The following is a 13,483-nucleotide window of genomic DNA, read 5'->3' on the forward strand; positions in this document are numbered from 1 at the left end:
GAGAGGTTTAGTAGCCAAGTAGGGTTTTGTCTTCTGTTTCTGTTGCCTTCCCCAAATAGTAGATTGAGACAAACAAATTGCTCCAAATGTAGAGCTCGGTTTAAGAAATGGTATGTTAGGGAAGAGAGGTAAATTTGCTGTATCGGACGGAACTGATCTCAAGCTCACCAAATGCTCTTTATTTAATAACATCTTTCTGCCCCAGAAATAAACCAGCCAGAAGCAATCACCACTAACAACATTAGATGATGGAAGCTATTAACCAGCTCCAAACTCAGGGCGCTCTACTACCTCAATCCCTATAAAGGATTTTGCTGGAGAAATGGTGGGAAGGGTAGACGCATGTAAATGGAGCAGATAATATTATTTATCAAGACCATACTAATATTTTGTTTGCTTAAAAAATAGACTAAAAACATAGCTAATGTGCTTTAGATTTAGACATTGCAGGACGATGAATGCAGTAGGTCCGTGCAGCTTACAAACCTATGAGAAAGCCTTCCAGAAAGCCTTCCTTTTTTTTGAGAAATTCACCTAGTTTGAATTGACAATGAATTATTCTTCTAAAAATCAAATATAATTGCTTTAACATTTCAAAAAATCTAAATGCACAGCTGAATTACTTAAGAGCACCCTGTTTGCAAAGCAGCCAAGTGATACACCTCAGAGAACTACTGTTAGCTACTGCAGGCAAGATACATCAATGAAATGCTGAGTTGAGGTGCAATTTGACAGTTATTAGCAAAACAAGAGTAATTTGATGAAGAAAAAATCTGACAAAAATCTCAGTTCACAGCAACAGATTTTAGAAGCCTATTTGCACATAAATTGGAAAAAACAATTCTTGCATTAGAAACTGATGAAGACGAAACAATATATCCTAAATCCTAACCTATTTGAAATTATTTTCTTTGATTCAAAGCCGATAATCCTGTAACAGGCAGTAACTAAACAGTGGCTTATCAGACTTGCTCTGCATGTTGAAGAGACTGCACAGTTAGATCCTGATCTGGGGCCATTCTAATATCAGAATAACGGGATTTACTGCCATACACACACCTTTGTTTTTGCCATTTGAAATGGTTACAGTGTGCAGTACATTCGGCTGTGTTTTAAGCATTAGCAGCATAAATATCCCCTCGTGTACTGTATACTTCACCACTTCTTGCTTCCTGTAAATCAAATATAGAACCAATCATCTTTTTATGTTAGACATTAACGGCAACTCCATTATTCAAATCCAGCCTGCGTAGATTTGCCTTTCACGGGGATGTAAAGCAGCTCACGGCTGAGCAAGGCAAGATTCAAATCTGGCCGTGATCTTCCTACAACTCGACTGCCGGCAGAGATGAGGTATTCTGCATCTTTCAATTTATCTGTGCAAAAGGCTTTTTAAAAAACTCCTGTAAGCAGTAAAAAAAATTGGAAAGCCTTTTGCGCTCTTGAAGAACTGCATCTTTGTGTCATCGTAAGCATTCAGCAGAAGTGTTTTTGCTCAGTATCTCTGCTTACTAGTGTGCGTTCTTTACCGCAGTACAATTAGACACGTATATTAAGAGATGTCTTTGGTGCCATTGTATCAATCTCTTCTACAAAGAGATTTTATAGATTGCCTTTTCTGCTTACCGCTAAATTTCCACGCTTGGTGCGAAACGCAGTAAAAGTGACAGATACCTTCCCTGTGTTTACAGTACCCACCAAGAACTATTTCAAAAACAAATAAAACAACTTGGCTATGATTTAAGCAGCACAAACTGTTCTCCCATGGGGTTTCTTTTTTTTTTTTTCTCTCTCCTCTTCCCCCTCATCTCAGTTCATGAGGATAGGGAACATGAAAACTAAACGGATTTACGTTTAAATAATTCATCTTTTCAGGCACATCAAACCAAGTACTAAAGTTCATCCACAGGGCTAGCCACATTTAGCTGATTCCAGCGGTATTTTGAACAGAGTTCTGGAGAGCTACTCACAAAAGGTTGTGAGGAAATGCTGAACAGCTGCATTGCCAGAGTTGTTTTGATACACGTGCTGAAACTCTACCTTGCCTTACCAAAGGCAGCTGACAGGGACACGACAGCAGCCGTGTCGATCTGCTGCTGCATTTTGGAGACTTGCTCCTGCACAAGAAACGTTTTGTGACTGGGGTGAGCTCTGGCACATCCAGGGAAGACTCAATCACAAAAGCTGAGCATCGTTTTCCTGCCAAGCAGTAGGAAAATGTGGCAGCATAAAGCATCTTTAGGAGAGCAACTCCCGCAGGGCAGACATCCGAGCTAGCCGACTTGATCCTAGGAGCCAAGCTGCCTTAAACTACAGTCCCATGGGGACTCGGAAGTGAAGCGATGGTAGTAACTCGTCTCCTCTTTAAGCACTGGAGGAAAAACAGAGGGTTTTTTTGGTATATTTTTAAAAACCCTAAGAAATAAAGATGATAAAAGTACTACTGTAGGAAGTCTAATGATATTCCTCTGTAACCTTTGCTACACTTGAACGTTAAGTCATGTTTGTTGTGCTAAATAAACCATACCAAATTCTTGCAGCTAAAGAGGAGAAAAAAATAAGTACTTGCTTTCTTATTTTACTCCCCTAAAAGCCAGAATCTAAAACTTTCAACTCTTAATATCACCTACTTGCTTTAGCAACACAAGCGGTCTCTCCCCGGCACATGGCTAGAAGAAAAGTCTGCAAAAGGCGATGACGGAATTGAGTCTTTCATACAACTGAGATCTGTTCCTGTGATTTATACCAACAACTTCTTGTTGTCCAGACTAAATCAGAGAATGGAGCAGAGGAATATACTTACATTTCAGGATACAATGACAGTTGATGACAATTTTAGTCCCACTGCTTTGCCTGTGTAGGAAATGGCTGGTCACAGCGAAGAAATCTTTTTGCCATGTGGAAACCTTTGAGTGGGTTAGTAACCAGCTACTGTACCAGATATGAATTTTTGCAGTCAGGTTTATATCTTCAAATTCACTGAAGTGGAGATTTATTGCAACAAAGACAGAAAACCACTGGAGGGATGTGCTGGAAGTGGAGCGGGACAAAAGGAAAACAAACAGAGAAAATACAATATTCTTGGATTTGCAGGGGTTTACTTGAAATGCCTTTGTGTTTCCAGTCTAAATTATCATGGCTCATAATACTACTACCTAAATCACACAAAGACAAGATTTGGTAAAGAGTTAAGTTTTGCAGAATATGTTTTGGGCAAGTTTCATTAGAAATAGCTTGAAATACCTTCAAGAAATATCATCATAAAGACACTTATTTTGGGGGGGTAAATTTTGAGCCCTTCAGCAGAAAGCAACCTCACTGCAAGCAGGGACATCGATGGCTTTGAGCCACTGTTTATGCAGTGGAAGGCCTCTTTAAGTCAAACATGTTTAAAAACGTCCTTGTTCTAAGTTGCACGTACCGGGCAGCCCATCACAAATTTATGTCCTCACGCTTTGTAGAGTAATCATGCTCATATACCCACATAAGCTGTCTGTGAGCAACACAGGCACTTCCACTTGGTTAATCTTCCCCCATAAAAGTTAAGTGCCTCGTAGTCCTTGTGTGTGGAAGCCTCTCTAAACCAAAGCATGCAACTTTTTCTGCCTATAACACATGCATATTAATACATGCATAATAAGAAAACCTGGGTTAATTGATTCTGACCAACCACCATTAAAAAAACAACACACAAAGAATAACCACAAAACAGTCTACCATCAGAAAAAAATATGCTTACAAAATGACTATTGAATTGCAAGTTCTGACCTTTGGGGATGTGGGGAGCAGCATTCATTTCCTTACTTCGAGAAGCTAATACTTGCTGTAACCTTTTTTAAAAAAGTTACAAACTGAAATTGTTCTTTTTCCTAGCCCAGCAGACAGTGTTGCTGTGGAGAAGCTTGCTTCCAGAGGAAGTGGAATGTGGAAACAAAGTTGCTCTGACCTTAACAATAATCCTGTTTGCATATTACAATACATTTTCCTACCATAACAAGGCAAAATCCCTTGTGTTCCGGTCAGAAAAAGTCATCTTCCAGTAAAAGCACACTGTGATCAATAACATTTTCTTAATATATTATATTATCTCTCACTGAAACACTTTTTCATTTGGCATTTCAGGCTGACTAGTAGGGGAAATTCATGACAAAACTCAAGATGGCAAATGAGATACTGCAAATTAATTCCATCTTTTCGTTCGTGAACAATTTGACAAGCCTGTGTCGTCTGGCTTCAGCAGAAGCTTTCTCAGCTTTCAAATATACATGAAACAGAAGAATCTGCTTCACTACCATACCAATCTTTACTTTAGCCTGCATAATTTTGTGTTGAAATACACTGTAGATTAAACATCTAACTTTGAACTGGTGGGGGCCTACTTTAAATATTAGTTTAGAAAATAGACTCAGAAGCCTGCAATAAAAATTGTGAAATTGTATTTTAAAGTCACAGCCCAGAGCATAGCAGAGTGCAGGAATCCTGCACTTCTGAATGTGTTTTGCCACCGAGCTGTCTGCAATCTGATCCTGAAAAAGGCTGAGTGATGAAAATGCCAGCTGAAGGATCTCAATTTGGTAGCTGCAAAGTCTGAAGAGAGCTTTGTCACGATAGGCATTATAGTAACGTACTTCTCTATCTGTGCGTCTGAAATCGCTTTTGCTACGCTGAGTAGTAGCTTTATTCCCACCTTGGAGTTAATGTCCTTCCACAGGCTGAAACGACGACCTGGTGGCACAGCCAGGAGCAGAGCCCGTGCTTCCTGCCTTCCACATGGCAGCCCATCATCATTTTAGCAACAGCAGCTGCAGATCCAGCTGCATCAGTGGAAGTCTTTGGTGTTCAGCATGGTCCAGAAAGGCACAATCCTGCAAAAAGGGCTGGGGTGCATGCACAGTATCACCAACAGGATGGCTTACATGCACCTGGTCTCTGCAGGATCAGGTGCAGAGTCACTGCCTCCATTAATATTTCAGCATAAGAAATAAGGGGCAGGCAGCAGTTGAATATTCATGCCGTAGCAACGCTCTGTGTACAAAGTCTTTAGCATAAACATGCAAAGGCTGTACCCATACCCTGAAGAATTTACCATCCAATGCCCCAATTAAAGAGGTACTTAAGTATGTACCCTGCTTTAAGCTCACAGGGCAGTCTCACCGACTAATTGTATTCCTACAGCAAAGAACGTGCTCGATTTCTTTACTTAAATCAAGGCTCGTGTTGAAAACAATTTAAAGGAAGTGGGAGAAAATGGATGAAAATTTAATTACATCTGCAAATCCCAACACCTCATTAGGTCAGAACCATGTAAAGGGCCAAACACCACATCTACCTCAAGTCATTCATAGAAGATCAACATTTTGTCAAACTGGGGAAGAAATGAATGCAGGAGAGAAGCATGGAATAAATGCAAGAAAAAGCATATACATTTGTGAGAGAGAAGGGGTAAAAATGAAATTAGTCTCATTGATAAGTAAGGAACACAGATGACATTATAGCAAACTGGGTGGGAAGAATGAAATAATCAAGATTTTGAAGGAGAGAACAAAGTTTGAAGTTGTTTTTTTAAGCAAAATAAATTAGGTAGTAAGCTTTCATGTAAATGAGCACTTATAAAATAGCCTTTCAAGGTGAATAATCTCTTTTACGATTAATAAAATCTGCAATCTGAGCAACACTGCTCTGATAACTTTTTGCCATTCGCAATTATTACTCATCCCGGCACCAAAAACTCATTATTATTAGAGATGACAAAAAAGTATTTAACTGCTTCTATGAAAGGACTTAATATTTAAAAGAAGTACAGGTTTCTAAGCTTTGTTTCTACTTCCGAATCTTGAACGTGAAAAATGAGGGCATCCTAGCAACCCTTGTGCATGTCTCCTTCAATTTCCAACAAGTAATTTGGATAAAAGCATCTTATTTGTATGGTAACAACACATTACAAAAGTCTATTTCTTTGGTTTAAAAGCAACCTACTAGAAGTAGAGAGTTAACATATCCCTGTATAACTACAAGCATGTATTTTATACTATAAACATACATATTTTTTGCCTATTTTATAGCAGTTTGCTCCCAAGGAACCAAAAGCATTTAACAGTTACTGTAGAATTCACAGCACTCTCGTGAATAAGAGTATGTAATCTCCATTTTAATGATACGGAAGCTGAGGCACAAATATTGCAAAGGTGGCTGTGGCAGAGATAAGAACAGAAACCATACTGAACTCCGAGCTCCGTGAGTAAATCATGTCCTGACATGCATCATCTATAGACAGAAGGGAACACAGGTATTTTTGTGTCAGCACCTACAGAGATGATAGCATTAACATCGCCCACCTCCTACTCCACCTTGCTCACTGACACCAACAGGGCAACAAAATGAGAGCCACATTAAAAAGAATACTCCAATACAAGTGTTAAATGAACTCAAGCACAAACAAAAATAAAAGATTTCCTATGCATAGGTGCTTGACAAACATTATCTGAGCTCTTTATAAACTCACATTTCCAACTTTTAATGATTTAGTGAATAGTTAGCGGTCTGGAACACACAAGACAGGCACTCTTCTCAGGGTCAGCCAGTAAAAGGACAGGCAACAGGTCCAAGTTGCAGCAAGGGAAAAGTCTCATTAGATGTAAGGAAGTAAAAGATCAGAGTGAGTGCACCTGGCGCAGGATGAACAGGGAGGCTGCTGAGTCTCCATTCTCAAAGTTATTCGGGATTTGCCTGGACATAGCCACAGCCCTGAAAAAACAGCTCTACTCTGAAGCTGGCCTGTTTTGAGCAGGAGGTTGGCTGAGATGACCTCCTGAGGTCCTTCCCTAACTAGATTATTCTATGAATATCATACCAAATACAAGTGAGGTTATTCCTTGGTTTCTTTGCTTCATCCCAAAGCTTATCACAAATTCATACAAGAAGTATGACCCTGGGCTTCCATGAACAACTTCTACTTCTTTCAGCTTGCTCTCTCCTGGAATGGAACAAACCGCAATCTTTGCTTTAACCCACCTAATGTTACAAAAAATGAAAAGCAAAACACAATCATTCTGTTCAAGCACCTAAACGCGTGTGGTCATTTGAGGTCTTGCTTTGAGTTTACATACCTCGTCTGACCCACGCTCCTTGTAAGAAATACTCAGAAAAGCAATCAGGCTGCCGTGCCGAGACCCACTGTTAAAATAACTGCATCGCGGTAACAGCTCGCTACTTCCTTTCATTTCAAATTCCTCTCCACCTGCACTTTCATAGGAGGTGCTGCATATGGTGAAAGCTGATTTAGTTTGAACCAGAAAAAAACAGAGGTTAAGTACTTGCCTAGTTAGAACACCAAAATTGCAACAGCATGTGATCATCAAGATATATAGGGTTATGGCCAACATACACAAATACCTTCTGTGCTCTTCAGAAGTTAAAATGTGTTTTAAGGGAGACTGAGCTGAGCTAGGAATATCCCCAAATGTGTATGACAGCCAAGCATGTGCCTCCTACAGGCAGCTCGCTTCTAGAAATGGACAAAAATTCATCCTAAAATCCAAGCATCCAAGCCTCCTTCGAACAACTTCTCAATTTGTAGCAGAAGCCTTGATGAGGTAGCCTGGACAAAACTGATGCATAATTTCCAAATACACACAACAGCTATTTGTGGTAAATAGCTCCAATAAAGAGAAAATTTTTGTTTGCTTGTTTCTTTGTTTGTTTCCCCCCTTAACTAGATCACAGACATTGTACCAGAAACACCCAGAGGACTACCGTAATCTAACAGAATAATTATGCAATATGTTGATATTCAGCCTAAGACTATCCTCAGCATTTTATATTGATTTGAACTATGCAATGCTGCAACATATCACGAGCCAGATTTGCTAGACATTCCCCACCATGGAAAGTGAATTAAACTGTCACTCATCACCGTATGAGTTGCTCTAGTATAACTACTTCATCAGTAGGACAACATTTCTCTAAATTAAAAACAAAATGCTAGGTTTCAAGTTAAAGTCTTCATCCTCTTTCCCATACATTTTTTTCCTCTCTGTTTCTCATACCTATTTTCCATGCAACCATCTTCCCCCAACTCAATGTGTTAAACCCTCTTTGCTCCACCTGCCTGCTCAATGCTTTTTCCTCTCCTCTTCAGTCAATATAAACAAAGGAACTTGCACGTGAGCTTCAGCCACCCCAGCCAAAACCATTAGTTATGATCTGAGCACCAAACTACTGATGCTCTCCTGGTCCTTTCTGTAGACCATTATGAACAAGCTAGGCAGCAAAGCCTGCTACAGCACTTCTCCCCTCCCCAAGGGCCATCTGAACTGTGTGACAAGGCTGGGGCAGGATTCCTAAGCATCCATTCCCTGGCATATTTCCCAACACATACACAATTAAAGCAGGGGAAAAAAGATAACACTATTCATTGTGAGGGCTACTAAAAAAAGGTTGTTTAGAGAATGTTTGATTTTACTACAACTGCAATACAATTACAGTTGTTGGTATCCGCAATTTACAGCATTGCATACACATGCAGGGACAAACAAAGAAGGAATATAAAATAAAAGCCTTATTCAAAATTCAGGCTCAACTTCAAGCAGTAATTTCATTTTTCTATTATTATATAAACTATTTATGATTTTGTATTGGCAGCACAGAGAAAAAGATTAAATACACTTTCTTACACATACTTGTACACACCCAAGCATACACAAAATTTCCTGTTTTACCGTGAACATACTAATGATAGGAATTGAAAAACATTTTTAAATTATCAAGGCTACACTGAAATCTGTAAGCTAGATTTGCAGTGAAATACATCCATGAAAATAGTTTCCAACATGTAGTACAAACCTATTTGTGGGAAGAGGCTGACAGGAAGGTTACAACCAAGATGTTGGGGATGCTGAGGTGTTCAGCAAAGAATCTACCAAGGGAACAGCAAGCACCAGAATTGCACAACAGTGTGAGAAAAATTAAACAGATTCAAATTAGGAGAAAAAAGGACTTAGTGGTCTTGGCAGATAACATATCGAACTTGAGCCAGAAATACACCCGTGCAACAAAGCAAATGCATCCATCGTGGACTGCATTAGCAAGAGTATAACCAGCAGGTCCAGAGAGGTGATTCTGCCTTCTGACACATTTGTGAAGTCTGCAAGATTGTAATTGTGTTATAAAGAATGTTTTACTTGTAACACAAAGATGCAAGTGTATTTTATAACTTAAAACTCAAAATGATCATTACACTTGGATAAGTGGCTTACAGCTTTTTGCAGTTTTATAAGATATAGACTTGCAAGTCTGCATGACAAACTTTGCTCCCTCTAGGAGATGTACAGCCCAATTCAAATACCTTTTATCAGGTTTACAACACTAGCATTCATCTTACTACATTATTTTTCCAAGTGTAGTAACACAGATGGTCGGTTGCAAATGTTCTGACAGGGATTTGCTGCAGTCAGGGAAAGTGTGTTAAGTGGACAAGAGCATTAAAGAAAAACGCAAAAAACAGATAACTGCACACTTACCCTATGATATCCAGAATCTGTACCAAAATCAGCCTCACGTGTAACAGTCAGTAAACCCTTGCATTTAGCAGGAGGTTTCTGAGAAGCCAGATTACCTAGAAAGAGCAGAGAAGAATTATTTTAACGCACAAAAATGAAGTCACCTATGCTTAATAAGAACAGCCTTTAAATGAGCCACAGTACAAGAAAAAAATAGCTGCACAATGGGAAATGATACACGCCACCATGATCGGCATGAAGATTTTAATCCTCTGAAGGTGACAGAACTCTGTTACGAAGCATGGGGAGTTGGATGCTGGTAGATTCTTAAGGTTTAGCAAAGAGCATCTAATACCCGAGATAACACGGTGTTAACCCTCTGATCAAGGATGTGGAGGAGACCAGAAAGAGCATGATATTTTGCTTAATTAGTTGCTATCAAAGAGAGGACAAGTTCAAGCACTTGCAAGAACGAGGCAAGGCACGATTATTTAAAAGTTTAATAGCGTTCTAGAGTCTTTGGTAACACAGGGTTTGCCCAGGAAATAAAAATAATCCCTAGAGATAAACTTAAAGAAATATCTCATTTTAGTGCCCAGACTAAAATGACTATTCATTAAAGTAAAGCAGTTTTATACCTATGTTCTCCATCTCAGATTTAATGTATAAGGGAGTAATCTCCGTGACAGGAAGTGGAATGTAATCCTGCAAGAATGAACTGCTGTTATTATCTGCAAATCAATACAATATATTTTTTTTAAGTGGATATAACAGTACCTATTGATTTCACATTTTTAGCACTGGAGTTTCAGGCTCTACAAAGAAGATTCTTACAGTGACAAGAGAAATGCAGATGAGTAAATGACTTGATATAAATTAATTTTTAAGTTCACAGCGCACTCCCCTTGAACAAAGCAATCGGGTTTCTCTCCCATCACCTCAGCTTAAGCTTCTTTCATTTTATGTAAATTTCATTTTATGTAAACTTAATGTTTTGTGTAATTATAATATTTTGAGTTAGTAGAGCAATCCTATCTGCAAGCTATAGTAAGCTTACCGCTCAAAGAAAGCTTACCACTCAAAACCTCTCGGAAGACATCTCCCTGTCCTGCTACCATATTATTACAGAATATCTGTATGACTCTTGCTACATTTAAATAGCCTGACCAAGTTTAAAAGAAAACCATTCAGTCTGGAGAAGAGGCGGCTCAGGGGTGACCTTATCACTCTCTACAGGTACCTTAAAGGAGGCTGTAGAGAGGTGGGGATTGGTCTGTTCTCCCACGTGCCTGGTGACAGGACGAGGGGGAATGGGCTCAAGTTGTGCCAGAGGAGGTTTACGTTGGATGTTTGGAAGAACTTCTCTACTGAAAGGGTTGTTAGGCATTGGAATGGGCTGCCCAGGGAAGTGGTTGAGTCGCCATCCCTGGAGGTCTTTAAAGGACGTTTGGATGTAGAGCTCAGTGATATGGTTTAGTGGAGGACTTGTCAGTGTTAGGTCAGAGGTTGGACTGGGTGATCTTGGAGGTCTCTTCCAACCTAGATGATTCTGTGATGGTCCAAAAGGTGAGGATGGTAAATTAACAGGAAACAGAAGCATGTGGAAGAACCATGTAATGGATCCAAGGTCACTCAGTGGGTCTGTCAAGCCATGAGCTCCATTGGGCCATGATATATTACTTTAGGAGAGTTTAACACAACCAATAGACTCCAACAGAATTCTGTAAATGAAGTATACAGCAACTTTGGCTTGATGAGCTGATCAAATCACATTGCAATGGCCTGTAATGAGAGCTGACTGCAGTGCAAGAAGTACAAAGGGGAAGGGGGGGGGGAAAAATATACCATTACAAAGAGTATAAAGTGATGGGAGTAGGGCCAGCTGACAACCCAAAAGACATCTCAGAGCAAACAGACAAACCATTTGCAATTTAGTTCTTGTTTTGTGCAGGAAAAAAACAGATCCCTCCACAAGTACTAGCCAGCTGCAGGTTAGTTTCTTAAAGCAAGACAAAGTAACGAGCACATGAAAGGCCTGGGGACAGTGCAGATAGAGAAGTGTCTAGTCTGCATTATCCCCCTCTGTTCCCATCTTCTGTCATGCAGTGCTACGTTCTCCTCGTTAGCCTGCTTTGTTTACAAGGTTAGACTCATTTTGGAGTTAAGGCTTCTCAAAGAGCTGGTCTATTTATTTATATAATGCTTCTCAGATGCATTGCCGAGACATTTCAACTGAGTATTCCTGACTTTTGCAACATGCCTAAAGAATTTGTCATGAACTGCCTGAGAAGGCTCGAGCAAAAATAGAAGCTTTTTTTTTTGGTTGGGTTTGTTTTTCTGTTTTTCATAGAGCGCTGTTTTCATGGTGAAGTTTATGAAAAGGACAGAAAAAACTCAAGGGAGTCATTTCTCCTTTGCATAGTGAATCATCGTATCACAGTTACCCCATCATCTCCAAGGGCAACACCAGGCCAAGGCTGCACTGGAAGCTCTCCTTTGGGAAACATCCACTTCTCAAACCCATCTCGGGATTCTCGTTCACGGGCAAGCACAGACCTTGTAGAACACAAGAAGAGCCTTTCACAGCAATAAAAAAAAATGTGAAATGGGTTTCTGATAGGGAAGAGGACTAACCTAATAGACCAATAGCAGTTTTACATTAAGGAAAACTTTTTCTTTCCCTACCTCAGAAATGAAAGACATGAAGAATATCTACAAAGAGTTACTGTAAACTCTAGATAGTAGTGCCATAGGGGAAAGCAAAGCACACCTCACAGCTGGATACGGGATATTTGAAGAAAAGATCAGAAGGAAAAAAAGGAACAAGAAAAGCAATAATCCATCACTGTGAAAATGGTACACAAGGCAGGATGAAGTTTAGAATCTGTTTCCTTCCTCACGGACACACGGTTCCAAAGAGGAGTCAAAATTATTACTTGGGACAACACAAAGAATTAATGGTCTTTACAGCCTAACATAGTGCAATGTACATTTACAAGGCTTTGGGTGGCTTCTTTCCCCTTCTTTAAGAAAGCTTGGGTGTTGTAGGAAAGGATTTTGGTATTATCAAAACTTAACTGCAGTTCACGTTGAGGGGGAGGGAGGAGAGTAACGCCTGGCAGACAAATCAGAACCACTAGAATAAAAACACTGAAACTGGAAAATGCAGAAATAAAGCAAGAAGCTTTAAGCATCTAAAACCAAGAGTTGCCCTCTCTAATCATAGTTTACTGTCTTTGAAGGTAGAGACTTGCTTCCCTACATCAATACTTTATGAAGCTGAAGGTATCTCGCAAAGGCCAGTCTCTCCTTTAGGAACCTAACAGCCTCAAAACAGGTTAAGTCATATATCCTGTACAGTACCTAAGCTTCTAAATTAAAAAGACCTGAAGCAATATACTGGAAACCAGACATCAGCTTTAGACATTCCATCATTGTAGCAACTTCCATGAAGTTAGCAACTCTTTGCTTGGGGTAGAGCTTTCAGGACGCTACATCCAGATAAAATGCAATCTAAGAAGTTGGTGTGAACTCACCTACCTCATCAACCCAAGCTTCTTCACGAAGAAACGCAATAAGCGGAGATGCTAGGGTAGTTAAGAGAAGGTCTGGATCTTTTGCAGAAAGAAAGTGTATCACTGGGATTCCCCCAAATATCAGCTCTTCTGGGATGGGTAAAATACAATGATTCTACCCCAGCAAATGATGAGCTATAGCGATAGCACACAGATAATGGAAAGCCTACCTTGCTTCCTCTTTAAGAAGTATATTAGAAAAGAAGTCTCCAAACGCCAAGGAATGGTAAGGGACAGAATGATTTCACATGTCAAGTCAAAAAAAAATTAATGCAGCAAAACCATCTTTCAGAGCTCCAAGGGCAGTAACACAGACCAGCTCACCTACCAAGAGCTGCACAAGGTGTGAGAAGTGTATACAGACTTAAAACAATATCCTCACGATCTAAAGCAAGTTGAGGAACAAGGAAC

At 39.8% G+C, this 13,483-nt stretch overlaps 1 protein-coding gene and 1 long non-coding RNA gene across 15 annotated transcripts in view; both read right to left on the minus strand.

The window, feature by feature from the left end:
* Nucleotides 1–13,483, minus strand: part of KLHL29 (kelch like family member 29) — a 391,073-nt gene that overhangs the window by 316,584 nt on the left and 61,006 nt on the right. For 11 of the 14 annotated variants that reach the window (XM_040553905.1, XM_040553902.1, XM_040553907.1 and 8 more), the window contains one exon: nucleotides 9,519–9,613. The exons of 2 other annotated variants lie outside the window; for them this stretch is intronic. Coding sequence is in view for 1 of the 12 variants with exons in the window: in XM_040553898.1 (XP_040409832.1) it covers nucleotides 9,519–9,613; nucleotides 10,136–10,148 (108 nt within the window). In the remaining 11 variants the exon portion in view is untranslated. Of the gene's footprint in view, nucleotides 1–9,518; nucleotides 9,614–10,135; nucleotides 10,198–13,483 lie in introns of those variants that run through there. One more of the 14 variants, XM_040553898.1, reaches the window with a different exon arrangement.
* Nucleotides 159–3,850, minus strand: LOC121068601. The gene is made up of 2 exons (XR_005818981.1): nucleotides 2,631–3,850; nucleotides 159–2,371 (listed from the first exon to the last, which is right to left on the minus strand). It is a non-coding gene; the product is annotated as an uncharacterized LOC121068601 (long non-coding RNA).

The sequence above is a fragment of the Cygnus olor genome, chromosome 3, assembly GCF_009769625.2.
Source record: "Cygnus olor isolate bCygOlo1 chromosome 3, bCygOlo1.pri.v2, whole genome shotgun sequence".
Classification (NCBI taxonomy): Eukaryota; Metazoa; Chordata; class Aves; order Anseriformes; family Anatidae; genus Cygnus; species Cygnus olor.